Raw genomic sequence first — 27,028 nt, 5'->3', positions numbered from 1 at the left:
CCAATCTCAGATTTGTCTGAAGTTCTTGCCATTCCCAATCTCAAGCACATCAAATTCTATTAGTGGTCATCAATTTCAATCCAGTGGTTTTATTTTAGTGATATAACTATCATGGAAATCTTGACCTTTCCCAGTACTTCTGTGCTGAAAGGTTGTGGCCCTTCTTCAAATTCTATCTTGTTTGCATTTACAAGACTGGGTCATCCTATATTAGACATATATGCACCAACCCAGTTTCATTTTTCTGTATTATATTTTGGGCAGTTTTGTAGTTTATTGAGACACATTGAAGGCCTTTATATAATGTACACATTTCTGGTTGCCTTGTTTGATATCAATACTACTGTATTTCAAGGGTAGGCTTCATCTGCTTGTTTTTTGTACATCCTTCTGCATTTGTACAGAATAGTGCTGTTACTCAGAGACGCATATTGCCTGAATGCTGCCCTAGGCCTGACCCAGAGCAGCACCCCAGCCATCCCTTTACAAGTTACCTCTGTGGCTGCTGTCTACCATGTGCGGCGTGGGGTAAGGTCATTACGTGGGCTCTAAAGTGTATTTGGGCTGGTTATAAGGAATCTGGTTTCCCCAACCAGCCTTATGATAAGTGGTGAACCGGTGAGTTCCTCCTGGAACTGCTGCCCTACACCACTGCTCTTACTTGTGCTGTAGAATATTTTTTTGACTAAATGAGAAGCAGATTTCCATTATGGCATGACTGAGCCATGGTGTGGGTGGCTACAGGGATAGTTGCAGGCAATTTTTTTATTAGGTGTGTTTCAAGGCTTAAGTTACAGCATGCCGGCCAAAAGTCCAAATGTGTCTCTTTTTAGATTTAAAAAACATAAAAGGCCAATAATGAAATAGAAACTCATAGATCAGCATCTCAAAACATCCCATGGGAATGGTGTTGCCGCATAATCCATATCTAGCGGTGATGTTTTTTTTTTTATGTAGCCTCATGGCACAGAAATTCCTTATTTTCATGTTACAGTTGCTTAAATTGTTTGGTTTTCTGAACATCCCAGGCTTTCTTGTTGGTTATGTTGATAGAATAATTTGGAGAGTATTAGACCAGTAATTAGGAATCTACATTTTAAAAATTTTTTACATTTTAGTGAAACTATTGCATCAGTATTATATTCTCAGAGAAAAGTGTTCTAGTGTTCTGGGTTTTTGAACGTTCTTTGCAGATGTTTCCACAAGAAGACATGTGGCTCAAACAGGAAACTACATATTATATTCAAAGAAAATGATCTGTATTCTCATATTAGAGTGGAGGACATGAAACGTGGCAAAAAGAACATCAGATTCTGCGTGTAACACAAACTTGAGGTCAGCAACGTTTTTTGGCCATTGCCAGATGTTTACAGAGAGGAAATCCTTGAATGGATTCAAACCTAAAGGCTGTTAGACGTCGACTTTTAAAATGTATTTGATTGGTGATCTTTACACAGTAATGTAGGTTAGCATTCGAAAATACTTGGTATTATATAATGTTGCTTATTTCCTTTATCTGCGGATCTGGAGGCTGCCATTGTTGTCAGTCACAGCATCCCTAAGCATACAAAGACGGATCCATTCTGCTGTTTGAAAGACATATGTTTTTAATAACAACAGGCACACCCTTAGTTTTACCAGTAAGCATAGTTTTTTTCCAGGAAAACACATAGCTAGTTTAATTCCCGTGTCATAAAGATTATATTACATGAAGTATTTAAAATAATAATAGTAGGATCCTGGGGATATTTACAACAAACAGTCTTGTATCTACTTTAAATGGATTGATTACATATAAAACACACTGCATGTTTTTTATCCATAAGGCAACCTTATGGTTGTCTGTAAGGACCTAAATTGGTCAAAAAGGGCTTCAATTTGCTGGCTCAGTTCTAGCTCAGCTTATGCAATGTTTTTCTTTGGACCTATTTTGAGTTGCGTCGTTACAATTTGACTTCTTTTTAAAGTAGGAACCTCTATCTTTCACATCTGTAGTTTTTAATTACCGTATTTGTTCGATTATAAGACGAGGTTTTTTCCACAGCAAATGCTCTGAAAAATACCCCTCGTCTTATAATCAGACCTCTAATAGTTGCCCCCCCCAACTTACCGGTGCTTCTGAGTCCCCAGTGCTTAGTCCGGGCAGCGTGTAGAGCTCTACGCGATTCGCGTAGAGCTCTACACACTGCCCAGACTAAGCACTGGGGACTCAGATGCAGGGGACCTGAATCCTCCTGTGCTATCCCCCCCTCAACTTACCGGTGCTTCTGAGTCCCCGGTGCTTAGTCCGGGCAGCGTGTAGAGATCTACGCAATTCGCGTAGAGCTCTACACGCTGCCCGGACTAAGCACCGGGGGACTCAGAAGCACCGGTAAGTTTGGAGGAGGGAGGGGGAGGGAGTGTTAAATGGGGGGGCCATAAGGCATTTCTGGAGGCAGAGTGCTCTGTGAAATGCCTTTTAACCCCCTTAATGCCACTCTGCCTCCAGAAATGCCTTTTAACCCTCTATACGCCAATCTGCCTCCTGAAATGCCCTATACTTCCCTATATGCCACTCTGCCCCATAATATGTCTTTTAACCCCCTAAATGCCAGAGTGGCATATAGGGGTATAAGGCATTTCTGGAGGCAGAGTGGCACATAGGGGGTCAAAAGGCATATCATGGGGCACAGTGGCATATAGAGGGTTAAAAGGCGTATCATGGGGCACAGTGGCATATATGGGGTATAAGGCATTTCTGGGGCAGAGTGGCAAGCCTGGGGGCAGATGTGCATAACCAGAAATAAAAACAAAATATTTTTCTCAATGGTAGTTTTTATTAACAAACAATTGTTCACATAGTTTACATGAATTAACATTTACTGGTAAAACTTTTTTCCTATAGGGTCGTCTTATATTCAGGATTTTTCTTTTTTTCATAAATTAATATTCAGATTTTGGGGGGGTCGTCTTATAATCAATATATACTAATGCTTTAGGTGGTGTGTATTCTTATTGTCAGCATGTCTAAAGGCCAGAAGGTTCACCTATGTATGGGAATTAAATAGTTATTTGCTTAATATGATTACACGTTTTGAAGTTTAGCTTAAATGGACTAGATGTATATTTATTTATTTGGGAACATCTGGTTCCAAAAGTTGAGATTTGGGATATTTCCATGTACAAAAATGCAGTTTAGAGATTTAATATCTGTGACAATTATATGACTCACTGAAAGCTTTTCCAAATACAGCTTCTGTTCCTAGTGGACTGAAGTTCATTATAGGTATCATGTGACCAACCACTAGATTCCTTCAGAATGAAGTGCCTCGTTATTTGACCAACAGAACATAAAACATGATCTATTACTCTGGGAACTGATATGAGGCACACAGAGGGGCAGAGTGCAAAATTGCCTTTTAAGACTTGAAATCTGTTTTGCAGAGGAGGGCATTCCATTGTAAGACCAGGGACATGACGTAACATATTAACAATTGGTAGTAACATTATAACAATTAGTAGTACATACCACATAACATACCTTCCACCATGATCCAGGGTAGACAGCTTACCTGGATTTTGGCAACCATATTGTATACATTAATTCACACTTTTTGGTCAACCTAAGAAATAAAGCAGAAGAATTAATTCGGGATAATGCTATCACAATGGTCTAATACCCTGTTTATGCATTTGTTTCTTAGAAGTGGTACGCTTTTGATCACTGATTAAAGGTTGATAATAGCCTGAAAAATTATATTATACTTGTCAAAAAAACTACTCAGAAGCAATGATCAGCAGAAATAACAGTGTAAAGTATGAGGCATGTCCTTTGTCTTTTTAGCATTGTTTTCTGGAAACTAACATGTCATGTTGTCTATCATGTGAAAAGCTATTCTGATTATGTTAAAATCAAAGTGTCTTATTTGATCTACTGATATGCAAACGTTACAGTTCCTAGTCAGTGTAGATGATGGTTTAGAATAAATAATTTAAGGTTTGTTTGTTTTTAATCTTTCTTTCTATAGTAAGAGGAAATTCCAGTACTAGTAAGATAACCAGTACCTGAAGTGCAAGAGTATCTAGAGAAATGGCTAAATCTGGGGTTCATATGTCTAACCATAAATCTTATTCCCGTAGGCAAGGAATCAGTTATGAAATACATTTTGAATTCTTTATTCTTGGCTGTATTCGAAAACTTTTTTTTCTTGGCTGTCTGTTTTTATTTCCCACAGGCACATAATTTTACCAACTGCATAACTTTGGTTTGCAATCATCAACTTTATTCATTTCACTTTCCACTGGAAACAAAAGCATTTCACCTCCCCCACTTAAAAATACAAGACTGCTTCAATAGCCCTGTGCTGGAGCTCTTGTTACAACTTGTAATCTAACTTACTTTAAAAAGGCAATCACGTTTTAGAATGTTTGTACAGCTAAGTTTGTATTATGAAATTACATTTTGTACCATTAAGCACATATTTTCTTTTTTTTGCCTAAGATCACATTCCTTTTTCATTGGAAATCCATAGAGAGTACTGTTATGTGTGCCAGGGTTTAGCCACCATTTAGATCCAATGTCCAACAGATTAATGTGTACGAGCATTTAAAAAATAAGTTTTAATTTTTTTTATAGAGTTTTTGTTTTGCTGTGAAAAATAAAACAATGCATCATCCATACACCAATGAGTTTCAAAGGAATGTACATAAGTCTTTCCTTGACACTTGTATTCTCAGCTGGTGTTTTATTAAGACCACCATGTCATTAGACAGATTTAATTACATGTAATATGCTTGAGGCTACCGTCTCAGCAGGTGTCCCTCTTTGGTCAACTCAAAATGTTACATTTACTTGCATACTTAAGCATTTTCTATGTTGCTAAAATGTGACAGTTTTTAGTGTCCTGACCTTACTGCATTGTTTATCATGACCAAAAACACCAAATTAACATAGTAAATGCGCCAGGATATGACATCAAATCCCGGTGCACAGCAGCAGTTGCCGCGCGCATCATAAGGGAGCAGGATCGGATGTCTGCATGATCTCCCCAACCAAGCCTGCTCCTCTAGTGGTGGACATTAATCCGTCATCCGTCAGCTGCATTATTTGTCACATTGCAAAAGTCATGGGGGGATAAAGCCTAAGGCTCAACCGTAGGTGGCTTCCCATAAGTTGAATATCTCTGTTTTATGCCCTATTCTGTTGGTTGGTTCCCCTGCGCTGACTCTGCACTGTGGTACCTCACCCCATTGTTACACTTACAGTCTTTGTGTTGGGAGCATTTAGAGAATCTAGCTTGTCCAAGTCAATTTTGACATCTGTTCAGTCTGAACCCATGTCCTATTTGGAACATCTTTGAACCTGACCAATTCAATTTACCACATAAACCCATTTTTGGGAAGATGCAGAATTTTTATTGGAAGCTTTTGGAGAATCTAGCTTATCCAAGTTAATTTCAGCACTTCTAGGGCTAAGTTATAAATATGGGACAGTCCCCATGAAAACCAATAGAACACTTTGACCAAACTTTGCTGTTTTTGAGTTTTCTGTGTCTGTACTATGATCACTGCCAGCGCGAGTATTCCCATTCCTGTTTCATCGGATTTTCAATATGATTATTTATATACCGCCAACAATTTATGCCACGCACCTTACAATACATATATTCATGTGGAATTACAAAACTAGAATTGACAGACAAAGACAAACCCATTGAAAGGTAATTTGCTATTTAATCATATAAAAAGAACAGATATTAAACCCAGTTGTTCTTAATGTCATGTTCACCTCTGCAGAGACCAGTATCAGTGTCATTGTTTTTCCAGTTGTGATTCACCTGGAAATCATTAAAGAACTTTGTTGATTCAAGAAATTCAATTTATCTTTCCCCTCGCTTTGATGTAAGTGCAAATGTGTTTTCAGTTGCCCAAAGAGCACTCCTACCACATTGTTCCCTAGGGGACATAGAATTAAAACAGAATAACTGCTCCCCACTGTCTTTAAAGGAATTCATTTTGAGCAAACCCACAAGCCTAATTCAAATTGATTAAAGATGGATAATTACATCTCAGTGTGTTTCTTTAAATAGGTTACACTTTAAATACTGTTTGCTTAAAGCAGGTATGATTGTGTATATAAATTGGTCATAATTTGGAAATGGTGATGGCTCTTTACTTTGTGTAATATTAAGATTTACAACTCTAATGAGGGGTTAATACAGTACTTCTGCATAGCAACCAGTAAATAATTTATTTCACTAAATGTATTTGGATTGCTAAGTATATATCTTTCCATATACTGCTACTTTAGATTCATTAAGCAATTTTGTAGAATAAAAAAGTGGTCTCAAATTTATGTAACTATAGAGGTATATTTAACTCTCGAAGCGCAAATATGAACTGCAAGGTGACATTGAATGGCAGAGGGTAAGTGGAAAATATAGTAATAGTAGCAAACACACGCACTTATACATTGACAAAGTACTAGAATAAAATGTTGTAAAGAATGACTGCAAAAACTGTCTTTCCACACATTCCAAAATCCATATAATATTCAAAATAACGTCTTTGCTGAATAGTCATGCAAGAACCACATGCATTGTAAAAAAACAAAAGAGTTTTCAATTAACATATTGTCATACTTGGTAACTGCCTGGGGTTGTCCTAGAGGCTCTGGGTGAAGCACTACTTCCTCAGGTCTCTGGATCACTTTCTTCTTTCTCTGGACAACAATGGGATGTTAGGCCCTGCCTATTCTCTATCGACCTCCCCTCCTACTCCCTACTTATATGTATAACTGTATATTATTTGTAGGTGAAACAAAAGTTCATATGTTTATTGACAATACACATGGTCCTTAACTATTGGTGTGCTATCACTTTTTAGAAATAGGAAAAGAAAGCAGATCACCTCCACTCCAGTGATGGAGCAATGCTGTGTGGCCATTTACCTTTCAAATCTGGAGCCATAAGGGAAGATATCTGAATTATGTTTAGATTTGCTAAGGGGCCACAGAACTGACATTCGTTTTACAAAGTAATCAACATATCGATCAATAATCTTTTTACCGTTAAGTTGTAAATTCTCATGCACAAAATGACAACCATCATTTTGCATTTACTAGAAATGGACAAAAGCAAAACACTCGAGTATGCGTTGCTTTTAAATGGCAGTTTTTTTGTTTAGACTTTATTTTCATAGAACGAGGGAGGAAGTATATAATAATTTAATGTATAATATCTGTGCCTCTGCTGTCCCCAGCTGAGGGATTGTCAATGGACGGATGCACAATGATAAGTGTTCAGCAAACCAGTACAGTTCATATAGGATTAAAATGTTAATTATTCACTTGTTAGATGACATTTTCTTCACTCGGATGGATACATAGCCCCCATTGTGTATGCTACTTCTCAGAAATGAAATGCTGCTTCAGGCATTGTTCTGTGGCACCAGTGGGAGAACACTGTGCTTTGTGTTTGTTGTACAAGGCATGTTTCAACATTAAAAGCCTGATTCTTTTTTAATTTTTTAAATAGGGGCATTATTTCTTTAAGGATAATTATATTTCTTGTTATAGTGTCAATTACCAATAAAAAATAACGAGACATTAAACTTAGGTGCAGGTTTATGCAACTTATTTCATAGTTATAAATTCTTTATAAGCAGGAATACAGCTACTGTATAGATAATGTAACTCCCAACTCGCAAGGGTGAGGCGAGTGAGGCACTCGCCTTGGGCACGGCCTCCAGGACTGGTTGGGGAGATCACGGATCTCCCTAACCAGCTCAACAGGGCCATGTGGTGAATAACATTACTGCCAGCAATGTGATTTACCATGAAGCCCCTTAAAAAAAACAGCAGTTCTATAGGGGAGGGGGCGAGTGGAAAGGCCACCTCCCCTGGGCCGGTCTTCAGGGGACTGCTGAGGCACCAGAACGATTGTGCTTTCCCCAACCAGCTCTGCTCATCAGGCGCCACCATGGGCAGTGCACACCCGGGCACCATCAGCGCTAGTCTGGGGAGGAGGTGTCTGATGAGCAGGGCTGGTTGGGGTTATCACAATCCCCCTCTAACCAGCCCAACATTAGGGAGCGAGGTCTGTCAATTCAGACTTCCGTGTCAATTCACCCCGGCACTCTGCATCAATAGATGGCGCAGAGTGATGAGGGAGCACTAAAGCAGAGGCCTGGAGTGATAGACCTCGTGCTCCCTCTACGGGATGGAAGATGAGAAATGTAAGAGATGGGGATACAGGGGTGTAAGGGCTATATATATATATATATATATATATATATATATATGTGTGTGTGTGTGTAGGGGCAGTGTGTGTGTAGGGGCAGTGTGTGTGTGTGTAGGACCAGTGTATGTGTAGGAGCAGTGTAGGTATTTGTGTGTTTGTAAACTGGTGTGTGTGTAAAGGCAGGGGAGTGTGAGGGCAGTGTATGTGTTTACACGTGTGTATGGACAGGCTTGTGTAAAGGCAGTGTATGTGTATGTGTGTGTTTATGGGCATGTGTGTGTAAAGGCAGTGTGTGAGGGCAGTTGATGTGTAAGAGCAGTATTTGTAAGCTGGTGTGTGTGTGTGTATATGTGTGTAAAGGCAGTCATGTGTAAGGGCAGCGTATGTGTATATGCGTATTAATGGGCAGTTGTGTGTAAGGGCGGTGTATATATATATGTGTGTTTATGGGCAGGTGTGTGTAAAGGCAGTGTGTATGTATGTGTGTTCATGGGCAATCGTGTATAAGGGCAGTGTATGCTTATATGCATGTTGATGGGCATGTGTGTAAAGGCAGTGTGTATGTGTGTTCATGGACTGGTGTGTGTAAAGGCAGTGTGTAAGGGCAGTGTAAATAAAACAACCAATGTAAAAAAAAAAATAGCTGGGGGGCACAATTTTCCATTCTTGCCTTCGGAGCTATCAAAATGAGCTATCAACGGCTCTGAGGACAGTCCTTCTTTTGGATCCAAATCCTTTTTTTTTCTTAATTGATGTTGCTGTTTTCTAGGAACTCGGTTTGCTAGGGACAAGTGTATTATAGTGTTCTACAGCCAAAAAATATATAAAGATGTCTATTGAAACAATAGAAATGTGTTTCTTCTTATTATTATTAAGCACTAGCCTATTCCACAGCGCTGTACAATTAAAATATGACAACAAAGATACATTTACATATACAGATAAAACAGGAGTCAAAGACCCTCCACATCTTACTCAATTGCATAAACAGCTGATGAAGGGTCAGAAAGTCACTTAAATCTCAGTAAAGCAGCCCGCCCTGGTCATACCTCTAGCCACATGTCCTAAACCAAAACACGTGTCTCTCTCAATTTGAACAGGTGTGGGTTATGAAGTAACTTGGCATATTCTTAGATCAGAGCTATAACTATGTCTCTTGGTGCCCGGGGCAGTGCCCCTCGCAGACATCTCATTAACTTCTGGAAGGTTATGGGGTGCAGGGACATTTCCACTGGGTGGCTCAAGTGTGGCCCTCACCTAGAGGGGCCTGCTGCCCTTTTTGTCTGATTGACATTACAGTACTATTCTAGAGCAACGACAAATAGTTCTGCTATGGGCTAGAAACCCTAGGGCTAGTCTTGTTTATAAGAAAATGTATTATTGGGGGGTACAGTAATACAACATCCTACGGGTTAATAAAAAAGTGTTCTCATTGGAAATAAATTAGAACAGTCATACCATAATGTACGATGTTTCAACATGTTTCTCACTGGGAGGTTTTCTAGATATTAAAATGCAAGTTAGGGTGGAATTCCATCAAACAGATTAAAGTTGGATGCGTTTTAAGACATTACTGTTTGACAAGAGCATGCTAATTTTGTGATAGTCTATTGGACTGACATGAAAGTTCTTGTACGCAAACTATTTTAAGCAGGACAGTGCATTTTTAGTATATTTGCTTTTACTAAGTGATTTCCTGGCGTATAACATCTGAATGACATTTTGGAATATGTGCTGACATTTTTGCAGGTGTTAAATATCTTACAATATATTCCATTGATTATAAAATCTTAGGACTGACTGGATTGTAAAAATTGTTTTATATACCCCCTGCCACTTTCTGAGTGTCAGCTATTTCAAAGAGACAGTTTAGTGTACCTGACAGCACTACTAATGAAAAACACATTTTAAAGCACCCTTTGAGTGCATTAATCTGCATTCTTCAGAAAGAAAACCGCCCCTTTTCGTGATCCGACAATTCATGACACTGATTGGCTTCTTAAAACAGCCAATCAGTGGTAGGAAAGTGCTCCCATTGAAATGGCATTATTCCTCGTCAGCCCTAGCGCTAACTATATTGTCCAAACATATGTCATGCACGACGTAAAGGGACAAATGCATATTGGGGGGAACACCAGAAAAACTAAAGTACATATGATGGCTGGAGCTCTCTTTTCTTGTATATTAGATTATTTTTTTGAATTACTGCATTTTAATTAGTAGTTTAATTACCATATTTTTTATAGCTGTTTCGCATATTCATTGGTTTTCCTTTCTTTGTTATTTTTGTATTATTTTTAATCCTATAATTCTTAATTATAACGTTTGAATTGTGACATTAATTTTGCCAGATTATTTTATCATGTTCAGATAAACTCCAAGAGACCAGATCATAATATAATTTTTACTGAAAAAAATCCTGGTTTGAAGGATGACATTTGTGTTTGTCTACGGAAAGAATTTACCTGACAGTTTTATGTAACAAAGACTGTAAAATATAATAGATCCTAATTACCAGGTGGTATATTGCCACTTGAAATGGCCCTGGGGTGTTTTACTACATTTAACATCATAACAGTCAATGTGAAAATGTCTAACTTTATGAGTCACTTCACTGAAGTAGACAAGGTCTCAATTACTCACTTACACATGGCAGGTACGAAAGACAAAATATCTGAAGGGGATACATGCGTTAACCACATGTAGGTATTACTAGAAACCCCTTCCTGAAAAATCAGTAGTATGATTCACTAGTGTTTGTATAGAACCATCTAATAATTCATAAATAACAACATTATGAGCTCCTAGGAAAGAGCAAATGGTTAGCAAAGAGGTACAAAAGAGTTGAGCTCTGAAGAAGGACTGGAACTCTGTTAAGTCCCCAAATATTCTAAGCTCCTACAAAATAGGGACAACAGTGGATGAAAGATGGATTTGGGTTTCAAAGAGAGACTTTCAAAAGAGGGACACTTGGCAGGTATGTTTTTCTTTTTTTTTTCACGCATGCTTTTGGCCAAATATTTTGAGGCCTAATAAGCATTCATGAATTGAGAAACTTAATGAATGAGGTCAGATCATAGTGATCTCTTTAAGGAGGGACTCTTCTGAAAAATGGTTACAGCTGGACTGCATTAAAATAAGTACACGGGGCCATGGTCAAGACGAACGTTAAGTTAAAGAAAAATGAAATATATATAAAAATGAAAATATGATTTTTTTTTGTCTTGTCAAAGAATGTATTTCATTACATTCTGTCACTTAGAAACGCATGTGTAGTTTATTACTGGGTGGTCTTGGCAGCGATTCTTAGCCGATCACTCATCTGTTTTTGTGCTTTGTGGTAGTCTAACCTGGTTAGTACATTGCATTACTGTGTTTGTGGGGCACTGGATTAAAGGAGCACTTGGTGCCTTGCAACGCTTTGGCCAGAGAAATGAGATGAACAGAAATGTCACTTCTCTGTAGGATTACTTGGATTAGCAATTATTTCATTCCTTACAGCTGGGAAAACATTAGAAATTCTTTCCACACAGACTAGTTACTAACTTAGCTATTGTTTATTCAAGCGTTTTACAGCTCTTCCTAAACACAGTTGTGTTTTCTCTACACCGTTTAAATGGTTTTAGGCAGGGTCCAGGGTGAAATTGGTACTCTGTGTGAAGAAAGCAAAGGCAAGTGAATGTATTCTTGTGGTTGCTACATTCATTCTCACCCACACTCCAACTATTTTTAACATTTTTATGCCTATCCATCTGGTTCTGGTTGACCACAATCTATTCATGCCTGGGTATAAAACTTTTTTTTTTTTTTTTACATTTTAGCGTGCTTGCTGGGCTTACTATTTTGTTACCCAGGGTACATAGCTCAAAACAGTTTAGCCCTGTAGCCCTATGGCGAGTTGGCATAACAGATTAACTCATAATACCTCAATTGTACAAAAAATATAAAATATTTTTATGTTATAGATATTTGTTATGAAATAAATATAAATATATAAATACGGTATAAAAAAGCATATTAAGCTGTACTGATTCCTTTTTTGGCAATTCGTACCAAAACACTTCTCAGAGTCTTGATACATTTGTTTGATTTACTCTTTTTACATTCCAAATAAAATGTCTATAAGATTAATGCCTCGTTGACTTTTAAGTATTGCTCTCAGAGAATGACTTCTAGATGATCCCAAAGAGGCCTCGGGAGAGTTATTTTACTCTGGAAATATGCCAAATTCCGTTTCTTATCTCGGAGCCCCTATAGAAAGCTTTGGTTGGGAAGTTCCTCTCATCCCAGCATGAATAATAGGATAGTATTCCTACACATACACATGTGGCACTCATGGGAGACTGAAAGGAAATCATTTATTAACAAGGTAAAAAAAAAAATCAACATTTAATTAAACCTTCAACCCAGGTGATATTTTTTTCTACTGCTTATACAATAAAAAAAATTTTTTATCACGTAGACAACTGTATAAGTGAAATATTTTTATGCTATATAATCTAATACATTTTATATCCGCAGTATATTTATGCTCTCTGGAGTCTCCTGAAAAACTATAATAGGTCTTGAGCTTGCCAGTAATTTTTCCCAATTTGCCCAATTATTGGTGTCCATATTATGTGGCATTAACATAGGAGCTACAATTTCTGCATTTCATTTAAATTCAACATATGGTCCTGCACAGTTCTCTTCTGGAGAATATTGAACCGATTCTCGAGTAACAAATTCATGCTATGCTCTGCCTAGAAAATCTTTTTTGTTTTTAAATAGAGAGCCCAGGGCACCTGTTGTCCTTAGGATGCTTGGAAAATATAGACTAAGTAGTGAAATTTTAGAAGCAGGTGGATGTTGATTTTTAATGGCTTGTGCTTACAAAACCATGGGCTTCATTTATCTGAAAGTAGAGACATTTTGGAAAGTGAAAATAATTAGAGCTTTGATACAGGACATCTGTAGAGACAGCTGGGGTACGGACCAGCTTGTTGATTGGAGCGCAAGATGATTTTGGTATTTATACAAGGAAAGAAAATAAAAAATATATAAAGATGATAAAACTAAGATCTAAACGTTAAAGGGAACTGCCAGCTTTGTAGCGTAGGCCGCAACTAGTCAACTCTGCCTCTGCACAGAGGAAGAAAAAAAACTTCACTTTATTGGTTGGTTAAAATCATATATTCAGATATTTTCCACTAAAGCTTACATAGCTTAAAATATAAAGCAGTGCTGGCAGTGTCAGGATCCCAACAGTCATAAAACAGTAACTCTCCTCTGCCTCAGCTGGTGTTCCACAGTTTTATTGCAGTTCTACAATATACATTTTCTATAAGTGTTCTTAAAGAAGCCATGTGGTCACCCGAATATGTCATATTAGCTGTCATGTCATAAGAGTCATGGAAAATAGATAAATTCTATACAGACCTGTCAAGGATTTTCTATATCTTATATTTTTTCCAGAATAAATTGCACAAAGGAGATCACATATACAAAGCACTGATAAATGTATATTTGGTTGTAGATTTTAGCCCTAGGTGCACACAAAAAGATTACAGAGGCTTATGGGATGGGTAAGACTGTGTGTAGAACATGAAAGGCTGTAATTAAAAGCAACAAAATGAAACAATGTTTTCTTGCATTTCCCGCATAACTAAATTATACAAACATAAGCATATTAAATAGCATTTTATGTTAAAATATCAAATATAGTTATAGTTCCTCTTGTTCTCTGTATATTTTTTTGACTTGATCTTATTTGGGCAAACCATACACTAAAGAGATGTTTTTTATTCTTCTCAGCTATTCTAGAAACTATATTTATAGAGGAATTTGTGGGGGCAGTTTTCTCTTAGTGGAGCATTCACTTTACTAGTAGGCAGTAGGCTTTTCCAGTTGATAACCCTTTGCAAGCTAAGAGGCTACTTAAACCCTGGGCAGTCTGACAGTGAGTGCAAAAAGAAATTCAAGCTACAGGGTCAGCAGTTTTGTGTAAAAATTTCCTTTGCTCAGCTAGAACATTGATTGGTCACATATGGGGAAAATTCTACTGTGAAATTAAGTTTTTATGAGAGTGTCTTGGAACAAATTCAAAAGACATGAATAATGCAATGCAGACTGGGTGTGATAAAAAAAAAAAACTATTTCAAAAAGTTATTGGCTATATATTGCCACCTTGTGGATGTGAGGTGAAGTGCAAGTGATTTAAAATAATCACTTATTGGTGTGTTGCATTACAGTTAAAACTGACTTTAGAAACAAATATGTGAACACAATGTTTAAAATGTTTAGAGGACATCTTACATTACAACGTCACCTTTACTGTGTAATACACCCCACTACACTGCAACTATTTTCAATTAAACCTTTTCAATTAAAGCATCTGTATATAATGTCTGAAGATTAATCCCTGAATGCTATGGAGCATTAACTCCATTGTTGTAGAAAACGTAGCCATGCAATATCATGCCACATCAGATGTTTTCAGTGGTTTAGAGGGCTCTGATAAGTCCATTAACTATTAAGTTGTGTGCAAGTTATTGTCAATGAGTTCATGCAGTGGATGCACAGCTGTCCAGCTGTCTGAATGTGTAGGATTGAACAGTCCATCAGTGTGCTATGTACACATTTTGTAAATTATGTACTGTGATTCCTAGCAATATATGTTAATTGTACCAATGTTTTGAGCATTCATACATTTACACTCTCCCTATGCTAAAGTATTACCAAAAATAAATTCATCATTAAGAGAGATGTGGGATCAGTTGTAGTGGAGCTTGTACTTAGCACGGGCTAAGTCAGACCTCAGCTTGGTAAACCTCTTTGCAGGTCAAACCATTCCTGACCCTTGGTGCCCAAGTCCCCTTGGACTTACGGTGGAGCATGATGACCCAAACCACAAGGGAATGTAAATGTTTTTAGCCTTAGATGAGGGCGCACTATAGCCAAACGACATTGCTAGTTTTTGATAGCGTTTTTGATATCTTAAAAACGTTAATACAACATATTTTTGGGGTTTTCCAATTCATGTCAAATGTATATTTGCATATTTTGCAAATAATAGGAAACAACAAAATCCAACAAACCAGCCAGCAAGAGATGATGTAATTTCCCATCGGATATATATTAGTTGCTGCATGGTAAATGGTAGATCAGTTGCAGTATGGTGAAAGAAAGGGCAAACAGTAAAGATGAAAGAGCAATTATAATAGGGTAGTAAGTTAACACGGACAGAAAGATGACATAAAGATGAAATAAGAAGAAAAAGAAAAAAATGAGTATATAAAATAGAAAAAAATATATTGGTTAAAAATCAGGCAAGATTTTTAAGTAAAAACAGTTACTGGTTATTGATGCAACAATGTGTTTCATGATAAATGGTTGAAACATTGTTTTAAGAACTTTAAGAAACAATGTTTCAGGTTTAAGCAAAATATTTTGTTTCTACTATAGAATAATAGCATTCTCTAGAATCTTAAGAGTTAAAAGGGCCTTGTTCGATCATTGCAAAGGAATGTCAGAATGAAATAGAGCTTTGTTAGATGTAACACTATGAGCATTTCTTGTACTTTAATAATGTCCATATTAATGCCGCTGGTATATATGATTTAATAATCTGACATGATTAGAGCCTGTCAACTTAATACAATTAATAGCTCAATGTATTTAACTTTGTGTTAAATTTTAGACACATGCTTTACTGGAAATGAAGTGAGTGCCTTGTATATGGCAGTGATGTTAATCATATGTAGCAGTAATCACTGCTTAAGGCTGGTACTCGTTTTGACAATGGTAGGATATGCTGTGTAGATGATACCTGCACATAAAAAGTAACAATACAAAAGTACCCATATGACAATTCAGTGCCATATATATATATATATATATATATATATATATATATGTAGTGTGACAAACCCTGTAGCATGAGGGCCATACATGTCACATTTAGGGGTCCTAAGCACAGTCCTCTAGGGCAATCAGAGTCGGGAACACCAGCTTTGAACAAAACAGCGCTTTATTTAACCGCTTAAACCCCTACGCCAAGCTCTGGAAAACCTCCCCCAGACAGCACACAAAATGCCCAGGCAGGTATTGCCTCACTTGGCTCAAGGATGGTCTTCTTGTTCAGGGCCGCTCCTTGCCCTGGGAGCGCACGGAAACTTCCTATTCCCCCAACAGTCTCCTTGAGTATCAGGCTCCAGGGGTTTTTAATGCCCAGCACCTGTGCCTGACGCCGGCCCCATAGGAATCCCGGACCGGATCCTGCAGACTTCTAGCCTCCTGGAAAAGCCGGCATGGATTTTACACAGAATGGGGGAACGGAGCATTAGCCCACCCTGCTCTCCAATTGCTCCACCCCAGGGACCCATATTTACATTCTGGATAGCACCTGTACCCAAATGCCAAAATTAGCATCTCCCTGGGGTTTACACTGTCACAGTAGTTAATGCATGTATTAAACTATATATATATATATATATATATATATATATATAGTTATGGCAGAGAATGGTTAGAGACTTGGGAAAGATACTGTCATGGTCATGCAATATGTATCCAGTTATATCCAGTTGTATCAGCAATATGGAGCCTACATAATAAGACTCTCTCTCGGGTTTCTGCGAGATTCATTGTTTCGTAGGATCCTAATGTTGTCAACCTAAACCCATCCCAGTGGTCTTTTTTCATATAATTATGACAGTGCTTTCAGACCACGGAGCTGTAACTACAAACAGATGGAAGCACACATTCCATCATGCCATAAACATCTGAAAGCGTATTTCTCCAATAATACAAAGGGGCCCCTTGGATGCAAGGAAGGACGTACAACTGTGTACTCTCTTTACTAGGGATCCCCTAAGTAGTCAGCATAGTGCATGGACGTTAGAATAAGTGATGGGGGGATGTAACTGAGGCCACTTAATAACTGTAACTACACCCCTGAGCTCACCAAAGAATGCATTAAAGCTGGCTGAGTAGAAGAGGTGTGAGTTCATACATATACACGCATAAAATGAAACCATACAATACAATTATTTGTACATTAAAACCACAGTATCCCAGAAGAGTCAAGTTTTTTTAATGCAACATGCCTATTCGAGCAGAAAGTATTCTCACTGCAAATCAATTTAACCAGATAAAAATCAAATGCCAGACATCTGGGAAGAACAATATCTGGTCTAATGTAATAAGTCTTGCAATGAGGGAGGAAAGAGATGGAATTCTATCCAATGTAAAATCTTCCGCTGTGAAATCTGGTTTCTCGCAAAAAAAAAAAAAAAGTTGCTTGGTTTATGTTGAGAAAATTTAGTTTTGGGACCAGATGTTTTTATAACTGGAATGTTTCTGTGACATATGTTTCTTTGTGTGAAAGAAGCACATTGCATCTTCATATGAAAGTTCAAAAATGCCAAGTGTTTGAACAAAAAGTTTATATTTTGTTTTGATAAACTTTGATTCAATGGTAGTTTGATTGTAGACACATACTAAGTTCAGTAGTTAATTTTCCAACACTATATAGTTAGCGTATATATTTTATTTGTTTAAATAAACCAAGCATGTTCAATTTACTTGCAGGAGAAGTGGAAGATGTTGCATGCAAACAAGACAATAAGATGTATATGAACAGAGATGTCTGGAAGCCATCGCCATGCCAGATCTGCGTTTGTGACAATGGAGCCATTCTCTGTGATGAGATCCAATGCCATGATGTTTTAGACTGTGAAAATCCTGTGGTCCCTGAAGGAGAATGTTGTCCTGTCTGCAGTGGCACAAGTGGTGGCCGACCAACTAACCAATGTAAGTGCCTTTTTGTTTCTTATAGGGCCCTGAACTGCATTTACTTTTTGGTAAATGGAGCAAGGGTTGTAGGAATAATGCGTCACAAACAGTTGAAAAGAAGTTGAAGAATATTAAGGAACTCTCTAGATCTCTCTTAGAATCTCTAAGAAAAGTGGATGGGCTTCCAAGGCAGTCTTGTAATGTCCTCATAGGGAGAAGTGATGTTTGGCTTTTCCCATTCAACAACCACTCTGTGCTCCCTTTGTCTCTGTCCATGGGCTTGCTCTACCCAACCAACATGATTATCCGGTCCTTTCCATCCATATATCGAGAGCGAAAGAGAACTTACCTTGTAAATGCCTTTATGTGAACGCAGGTCACCTATTACAAACAATACTAATGTCCTTCAATAGCATTACTGGAGACGCATAGCCAAATCAACAACAAAAGCCTTTGGCAGGTTATTAGCTAAAAACATAATTACTTTTTTCTAACTTTAAAAATACTTAAAATCAAGTAAAACGAGTTGGTGAAACATTGCTGTAGTGCTTATTGTCTGTCATGATATTTTGTTTGCTGATCCCTGATCCCTGAAATCCATATCATCCTAACATGGAACACATTGTTTGATTTTAGTATATATTGAATTATCCAATTATTATGTATAAAGCACTAACTGTCTTCCCTTTCTTCTTTGTTTTTATAGACAGAGGACAGAAGGTGAGTGATAATTTTAATTTTGATCACCTACAGAATGTAGATGTTTTTGAACTCTCTGTTCATAGCATTAGTCCAAAATAAAATCCTGGGGGCCTCCTGCAAACTGTGTTGAGGGGCCAAACCATATGGATTCCTTGCATTGGCCCATCCATATCTATATATTTGCATCTAAATTGTTGTGTCTTGTTGCATTCTACTGAAAGTGCCAAATTCGTACCCAGTTATGCTCATTTACTGTATATTATTCAGCAGACAAACATAATTTGGATACAATGATGAGCTAGTGGTACATTGAGGTACTTAGTAGGTACTTTAATATGCCCTCTAAAAACCAAGTAGCTGCTGTTGATGCCTCTCTCTTCAGTCTGAGATTTTGGCCGCTAGAAGCAGATAATCACCGGCAGGAATGCATTCCCTTTCAAATCAGCGGGAATGCTTTCTGGGTCTTGTTAGCCCCATCTGGAAATCCCATTTATGCAAGTTAGGCCAAACGTACCTTTAAACAAACACCTTGTGTATGCTCAGTAATAAAATATCACAGATGTCAATAGGTTAGAACCAATGTAAAAAGGCCCAACTTTGCCCCATAAAGCCCCCCGAGACCTGGGGGCTACCTGCATGTCAGGGACCTGTGTTATACCCCTGATTTGTAGTTATAGTACTGAGAGTTTAAGTCACGGGTGTTCCTAATTGAGTCCAAATGCCCCACATATTTTGATAGACAGTTGAAGAACATCTTTGGAAGTTTGTGAAGGCTCTGCATAAAATATTTACAGACTCAAGGGAATAGTGTTCTCTTTAGTAAATATGTCAGGCAACATAGTTAGATCTAGCCTTATTTGAATATTCACTACTTTTCTTTTGACATTAATATTGATTTTATTTGTTTAGGGTCAAAAAGGAGAACCTGGAGATGTCCCTTTTGTGAGTACTTTTCTCATCAATAGTAACGATAAAGTCATGAATTTAGATGAAGGCTCCAATATAATGAATTATTCTTGAAACTTTAGTAAGCAATATTACTAATAATAATTAATCAAAAAAACTAAATCAATAAACATATATTTAGATTTTAATATTCAAATAAAGATTTAATAATTGTATACACTTTTGTATAGTGATGACACATTCCAAAGAAGAAAATGTTACTTACTCTCATTTTACAAGAAAAAAGCCCTTATTTTTTCACTGGTTATTGCTTAATAATAAGTCTAGATGCTTTTCTTTCATTAGGTGACTGGTATCCGTGGTCGTCCAGGCCCTGCTGTAAGTGTTAAATTCTGTTAAAGTGATAGTAAAATTATGTTTTTAAAAAATCTTGAGAGCAGCACGATATTTAAGTTCAGTTCCTTTATATGAGTAAAGAATTGAAGGAATATTCCTAAATCCCAAAACTTACTTTGCATTGTGACTACATGAAGAGTCCATGTTAGCTGCCAACTAGATCATTATTCCAGTTTCCTTCTTGGCAATATTGAAATAACAGCATCAATCTTCTAACAGTAACACTTACAACTCAATTACTGATCCAATGTCCCAAAAATATAATGGAAATGCACTCATTATATACAAGTTCCTGAAGAATTATTGGTTCATTACAGGGACCTCCAGGCTCACAAGGACCAAGAGGAGATAGAGGCCCAAAAGGAAAACCAGTAAGTTACAGTGGGACCTGTTTGGAAAATCGGTACTGCATATTTCTGCATATTTCTGTACTGTATTGGGCTAAAGTGTGGTGTTGACTTGGTACTTTTTTCTACATCACTAGTTCACCACTGCTTGTCTTGGCTCTACACAACTCATGACAGCTTTAATAAATTTGCATTTGCTCCTAATCAACACTGGATGTCAGTGCAGCTTCATAAAGTTTGGAGAATAAGCTCTAGGGAAATATTTTCATACAGTACTATTTTATTTCAAGTAGAAATCATGGATATCGTAGAAGCTGTGATGGAATGTGATTTAATTTAATTTGATTTGTCTGCTTTTTTTTGAGTTTGTTAAACAAAAGTATGAAAAACACGGACCATCCAAACCTATAATTGTAATCTTTTCCCGACATTACATTGTGGCTTCATTGCCAAAACATTACACTCCAAGAAGTATAAAACAATATTTGGTCTTTTTGAGGATCCTGACTTTTGTAGTGAGGTAGCCTTCTTCTGTTGGAAAATCCATGGGTAGATCCCTAACTCTTGGAGCTGTGAAAATGTTACAATACAAATATATACATTTCATCTCACATACTTCATTTGGCATAATCCAGTGCCAACCCACCCAGTTATCCTTCAAGAAGAACGGCACACATTCAAAGATGAAATGTAAATCCATGTAAAGCACATCTACATCAACAATATTCCACCGGCTCCTTTGTAGTTCAGTTTGTGGCTAGTCTTCACTTCTTTAGATGTATTTCTTGCACTGACAAAATGACTGACTACATGTAGAAGAAAAGATAATTATTAATGGAGCCCTTTGAGGTCTGTACCAAATAGACATGTTTGCAGTTTATTGTTGGAGGTGTGTTATTAAGAAGTGAGTGTCATGTACACTTGTATATAACGTGTTGCCATAATTTAGACTCTAAGTAGAAATCAAATAAATCTATCATGCCTTGTGTTCAGTAAGCACCCAAGTATATTGGAATAAGGGACAATTCTCAGTTTTATAGTTAGGGTTGTACTGTTCATGATCTAGGTAAATGTTGCTATATGTAACTGTCTGCAACTGGGTCAGATAATTGCTTGTAAATTCAATTACTTTGAATGGACCAATAACACATTTAATTACAGAATTAATTGATGTAATAACCAGTATAACTGTATATAAGTATTTGATGAAAAACAGCTCTTCTTGTAATATTTCAAACAATAAACCAAACCATAACCAAACAACATTTTTTGTAGGGTGTTCGTGGTCCTGCTGGATTGGATGGAGAACCTGGAATCCCTGGACAGCCTGGTGAACCTGGCCCTCCTGGACATCCATCTGTCCCAGGCCAAGTATGTGACAGTACAGTTCTAACCTACAAAGTGGTATTTCATAAAATTTCAGTTTCAATAACTTGTGTTTCATAATATGTTCAATATACATGATGTTAGAATAAGCTGCATTTTTGGCAGGTAGCTATGAAGACCGTATCTATTTAGATTTAATAAACAGCATTTACATTATCTCCACAGCCACTTTCAGCTCATATGCAAGGAGGATTTGATGAGAAATCCAGATCACAAATGGGATTTATGCCTGGTTCAGTGGTAAGAAAATACATTCTGTCTACATTTTTTATATTTTTTTTTCATCAGCAATAATCCTAAACACAATTATTTTAAATCCCCCCCCCCAAAAAAAAAAACACTTTCAACTTTAACGCCAGTAGTTACAGAGGAGCATTCATAATCCTTTGGTAACATTTCATTATTAATAAATGTATTAACATTCACTATTTTGGCAAATTAAATGAAACCGGCTAGTATAATTAGTAACACAATAGGAACATATATGTTTAGATAACTGATAAGAACCGCTTATGAATACCAGCCTTCACGTCATTTGCATGGGTGATGATGCATGCTTACGATATACATGAGATGGAAATGGGCAGAGTAGTCATAGCATGGCAGAAGCAGATTTGGCTACCACTGAGGCCCTTTCGTACATCCATAGTATAGTGGATAGTATAGTATAGCTAAATACCCTATGAAAACCTTTTGAATACAGAAATGATTTTTTAATTAAGGGAATGCAGATGATTTAGGCGTCATCATTATTCTAAGAGTTACTGTTTTCATGTATAATTGCTCTTTATTGTAATATGCAAGTTTGATTTGAAGTTTATGCTTCATTAGCACATTGAAGGGAACACAGTTTTTTCTTTTTTTTTTTTTTACAGGGTCAAGTGGGTCCAAGAGGTCCCCAAGGTCTTCCTGGCAACCCAGTAAGTAAGCTACAGAATGATAAATTATATTATCAATTTGAAGTTAGTAGTATCATTCATGAAGTCATTTATGAATTGGAACTGCATACAACAATGCTCAGAATGAAGAGATTAAGGACAGAATGACCTTGCAGTGTTCAGTCATCTCTCTAACTGTTAAGTATAACATTTGTGTTGTTTCCTTGCAATCTTTGAGTTTCGTACAGATTTACTCCAGAGTGCAACTGTTTATTAGTCCCCCTTTGGGACTAAAACCCTTCAACCCCATTTTCTTCTCTTGATAGCCTATTTTTCTAGTATCTCAGAATGCTTGTTGTGTGTGAGTCATGGTGGTCTACAGCACGAACAGTGTTAATAATATGTGTAGAAATAGCTAAAGTTTGTGTGTAAAATATAGTATTTTTTATTCTGAATAGCTACTAGTCATGGTCTTTTCTAAAACAGTGTTGTTTTTTTAACTCCTGGTCTTTCTTTACATCCTATAGACTGAAAACAAATATTTAGTTTATTGTTATGACTGTGTTGAAGCTGGGCTATCAAACACTGTTATCTGCTCTAAAACACAAGTCCCTTTTTATCCACTTGAAGTATGGTTTGGTGTTGTACAGAGATGGAATTGAGTTCCTTAAATATTTATGCACCTACAATTTTAGAAGCACTATAACATAGGATCATTGGGTATCTCTCAACTGTTAGACCTAAACTTCATTTTGTTGAGCCACACTAAATACCACATGAAATTAATTCAGTTATTTGCTCCGTTGTGCTGTGTGTGATATACCCAGACCTAATAAACCATTTGGTACTGCCAATTATATCCTTTGTCTTTTGCACTGTTACAGGTATTTGAAAATAAAATGATTATCAGTATTCAAGATGCTAGATTTACAGTCTACTCCCCGAAATTGTATTTTGGTTTTGAATACACTTTGCAGTCCTAATCCATGGACTCCAATACATTATACTTCTTGCAAATTGGCACATGCATTGTTTAGTTATTGGAGTTACAAAATGAGACTTCTGTCTCGTTTTCCTACTTTCTCAGCTGGATCTACGGAAACCATGAAGCATTAGTTTATAAACATCTTGAATATGTTCAGTAGCACTCCCATTGAAGTCATCGAAGCAGCAGCCAATTACATATATGCGAGCAAAATGATGATTAGATAACATATATATGTGATTGGTTGCTACTACTCCCATTGATTATAGTATTTTTTTATTCTGTTTTTGATGTCATTCTCCATTATTGTGTCTGAAGATTTTATTTTTGTGGTTTTCTAGGGTGGCATGGGACCTCCTGGTCCGCCTGGCGAGGCAGGTGAACCAGGTGCAATGGTAAGTTCCAACCGTATCTAGGAAAGGTGGTTCTTTGTTTATGAAACACATCCTATATAATTATTGCATGATTTACAATGTATTTATTTATTTTAAAATAAATGTTTACTTATGTTTAGGGTTCACCTGGTCCACGAGGTCCTGAAGGGCCAGCAGGAAAACCCGGCGAAGATGTAAGATATTTACACATTATTATACATTTTCACAAATTTGCCATAAGTATCTTAAATGTTTCACTATATTGTACTATGTTACTGCTTATTTTGAGAATTTATCTCCAGCAAACACTTGTAAAACCATTTTGCAAATAAGTTATTGTTTATTTAATAGCAAAATATTCTAGTTAATGAATATATTACCTAACATTTTCATTGCAATATGGAACTTGTTATTCCCATATATTCATTTATAAAGGAATAAGTCCACACAATCTTTATTTCCAGGGTGAATCAGGAAGAGCAGGACAAACAGGTGAAACCGGATTCCCAGGGTCTGCAGTAAGTTTTTTATTTAAACATACTACTTTATTTATATGTCTCATTATATGGTTAAATCCAATAATAGTTACATAGACGTATGTATCAATTTACAGTAAAAGAAGTAATACAATAACAAAATTACCATTATACTGTATATTTACCGGTATTTTTCAAATCTTAGCCAGGTCTACGTGGTTTTCATGTAAAATTCAGATTGCAGAAGGCTCTTAGTAAATTAGGTAGAACATCTCTAAACATTGACTCGATTCAAATTACCAATTTCATACTGATCATGGGGAAAATAAAAACATGGTAGAAAAAGAAAGAACACAAAGAGAAGTACCCATGGTACTTTCATTTATTCTGTTGAATGTTAACACTTTGTTTTAGCTAATTGAAGCGTTAAAAACATTATTTAAAGTACTGTTCAATACCCAAACCCTTCCAAAAACTAGCCTCATTGATGAGGGTTTTGGGTTTGCCTTGCTGAGTGATGTTGAATGGTTTTCCATAACTTCGCTGAAAATTTGAGCTTTAGTGAATTGATGTACCTGTATTTTTTGTGTTATATATGATGGAATCCATATTTATTTATGTTTAGGGAGCTAGAGGTTTCCCTGGAGCTCCAGGACTCCCAGGTCTTAAAGGACACAGAGTAAGTAATCTCAACTGAACATGCTTCTTGGCTATTTGGTTAGTAAACCCACTATAGTGCTTTTTACAAAAGGTGCAACAGTACCTCCTGAAGAATGATTATTGCATATGGGTTAGCAAAAATGAGGTCATACATGAATGATTATAATACAATGAATAGTTATAATAAAAATGATAAACTTTGATTACTTTTTATAGGGTCACAAAGGCTTGCTAGGCCCAAAAGGAGAAATTGGAGCAGCTGGCTCAAAGGTAAACATAGAAATCCTGCCTTTTTTTCTGTTAACTTTTATGAGAGACAAAACATTATGTATGATACAAATTTTTCCTTGTACTACATAGGGTGAAAATGGTCCTCCAGGTCCCATGGGTTTAAACGGACCAGCGGTAAGTGTTTTTAATGGAAACTACTATTTATTTTGGATATTATGGTTCACAGCAAACAATAATTAGAATTTTAGACAAATTCTGTATTTTCCACTCAGTACGGATTGTTCTAATAACTGACGGTAAGAGGAGTTCTGGGTACACGTGAGCACAATGTAACCCATGTCATCTTAAGAGGCTTATGAAGTAAACTACACAGTGGTAAAAGTATTTAAGAATATTGTACTTTCTTTAGTATAGTGATAATGCTCCTTGTCTTTTGAGCAGTAGCCTATCATAATCTCTGAGGCTTTTGCTGTGTTTGACATCATAAACAAGCACAAAAATGTATCACTAGAACATGAAGAACAATTAAACCTGTTATCTAAAATATAGTTTTTCCTCATGATGGCCTCTCACTCAAAACAATTATTACATAATTTGGCTTATCTATTTTAAAGGGGCCTAGAGGTATGCCTGGAGAAAGAGGAAGAATTGGACCACAAGGAACACCTGTAAGTAACATAAGTTCTGTCTGTTCTTCAGAATGTGTCTTCCGAACATCAGTCTATGATAGAGTTTAGCAAAACAGACTCTGGGCTGGCTCGCCAAGTCAGAGCATGGCCCAACTTGGACTACCCTCCAGATTCCAGGATTCTGAAATACACGGGGGCCCAAACAGTGAGGTATTTACTTTTGGTGCCGCCATAGGCCTGGCCTTGGGCAGTGCCATCAGTCACCTCCGTTCCCCAAAATAGCAGGGTGGCGGACATTTTGAAATTAAACTTTTTTATTTATTATCATATTTACACACATTATGTAATGTGTTCAACTGACTCAATTGAACACTGATGTATCTGATTCAAATGTGTCCTTGTTCCAATTTCAGGGTGCACGAGGTGCTAATGGACTTGTTGGACCAGCTGGATCAATGGTAAGTCAAGTTTTAATGTCTGTTACTAGTTAAGAGTAATGCATATTGGCAGGTCTAGTTCATGTGTTCACAGTCATTCTCAGAATATTTTGAAAAAACATATTTAATGGACCGTAGTCAAACTATTCTGACTATGACTTATTCTGTAACTACATTGTATTGTAGTGCATTATATGTAACATTTATGTTTTTCTAGAAGAAAGGTTGATTTGGCAGTTTACTACCTAATACTGAAATAGGCTCTGTCACAAAAGAGAGTCACTAAACATTAAAATAATTTTGGCTTCTTTTTCAAGAGGCCAAGGTTATTTTCACAATGCCCATACTTGAGAAAGCAGCTTGTACTTTTTCTGCTTGCATACAGGGACGTGGTCACCAGTAGGCAATCAGTGCTCCTGCAGCATCTCTTATTGGCTCCAGTAGATCTCTTGTTCCACTTTTTCTCATAACTGATTGGTCGAGGCTCACATTGACATCATTTGGGTGTTTTTAGCTGATGAGCTTTAAGCTTAAGGGAAGAATGATATTGCACCAGCTCCCCAGTGCTCAGTTCAGGCTTTCAGCCCATGACGTTTTAGAATTTCTCATTTTTATTAAAAATGTCCCT

At 36.9% G+C, this 27,028-nt stretch overlaps 1 protein-coding gene across 1 annotated transcript in view; it reads left to right on the top strand.

Moving 5' to 3' along the window:
- COL5A2 (collagen type V alpha 2 chain) overlaps positions 1–27,028 on the top strand; it is a 63,678-nt gene that overhangs the window by 13,737 nt on the left and 22,913 nt on the right. Inside the window, exons 2-17 of the mRNA XM_053472219.1 lie at positions 17,790–18,011; positions 18,700–18,713; positions 19,605–19,637; positions 19,947–19,979; positions 20,315–20,368; positions 21,620–21,715; positions 21,896–21,970; positions 22,606–22,650; positions 23,935–23,988; positions 24,108–24,161; positions 24,432–24,485; positions 25,069–25,122; positions 25,320–25,373; positions 25,464–25,508; positions 25,949–26,002; positions 26,377–26,421. Coding sequence (XP_053328194.1) covers positions 17,790–18,011; positions 18,700–18,713; positions 19,605–19,637; positions 19,947–19,979; positions 20,315–20,368; positions 21,620–21,715; positions 21,896–21,970; positions 22,606–22,650; positions 23,935–23,988; positions 24,108–24,161; positions 24,432–24,485; positions 25,069–25,122; positions 25,320–25,373; positions 25,464–25,508; positions 25,949–26,002; positions 26,377–26,421 — 986 coding nt within the window. The remainder of the gene's footprint in view (positions 1–17,789; positions 18,012–18,699; positions 18,714–19,604; positions 19,638–19,946; positions 19,980–20,314; positions 20,369–21,619; positions 21,716–21,895; positions 21,971–22,605; positions 22,651–23,934; positions 23,989–24,107; positions 24,162–24,431; positions 24,486–25,068; positions 25,123–25,319; positions 25,374–25,463; positions 25,509–25,948; positions 26,003–26,376; positions 26,422–27,028) is intronic.

Source organism: Spea bombifrons, chromosome 7 (assembly GCF_027358695.1).
Source record: "Spea bombifrons isolate aSpeBom1 chromosome 7, aSpeBom1.2.pri, whole genome shotgun sequence".
Classification (NCBI taxonomy): domain Eukaryota; kingdom Metazoa; phylum Chordata; class Amphibia; order Anura; family Pelobatidae; genus Spea; species Spea bombifrons.
The sequence above is the reverse complement of the archived record's forward strand: the minus strand, read 5'-3'. Positions and strand labels throughout refer to the sequence as shown.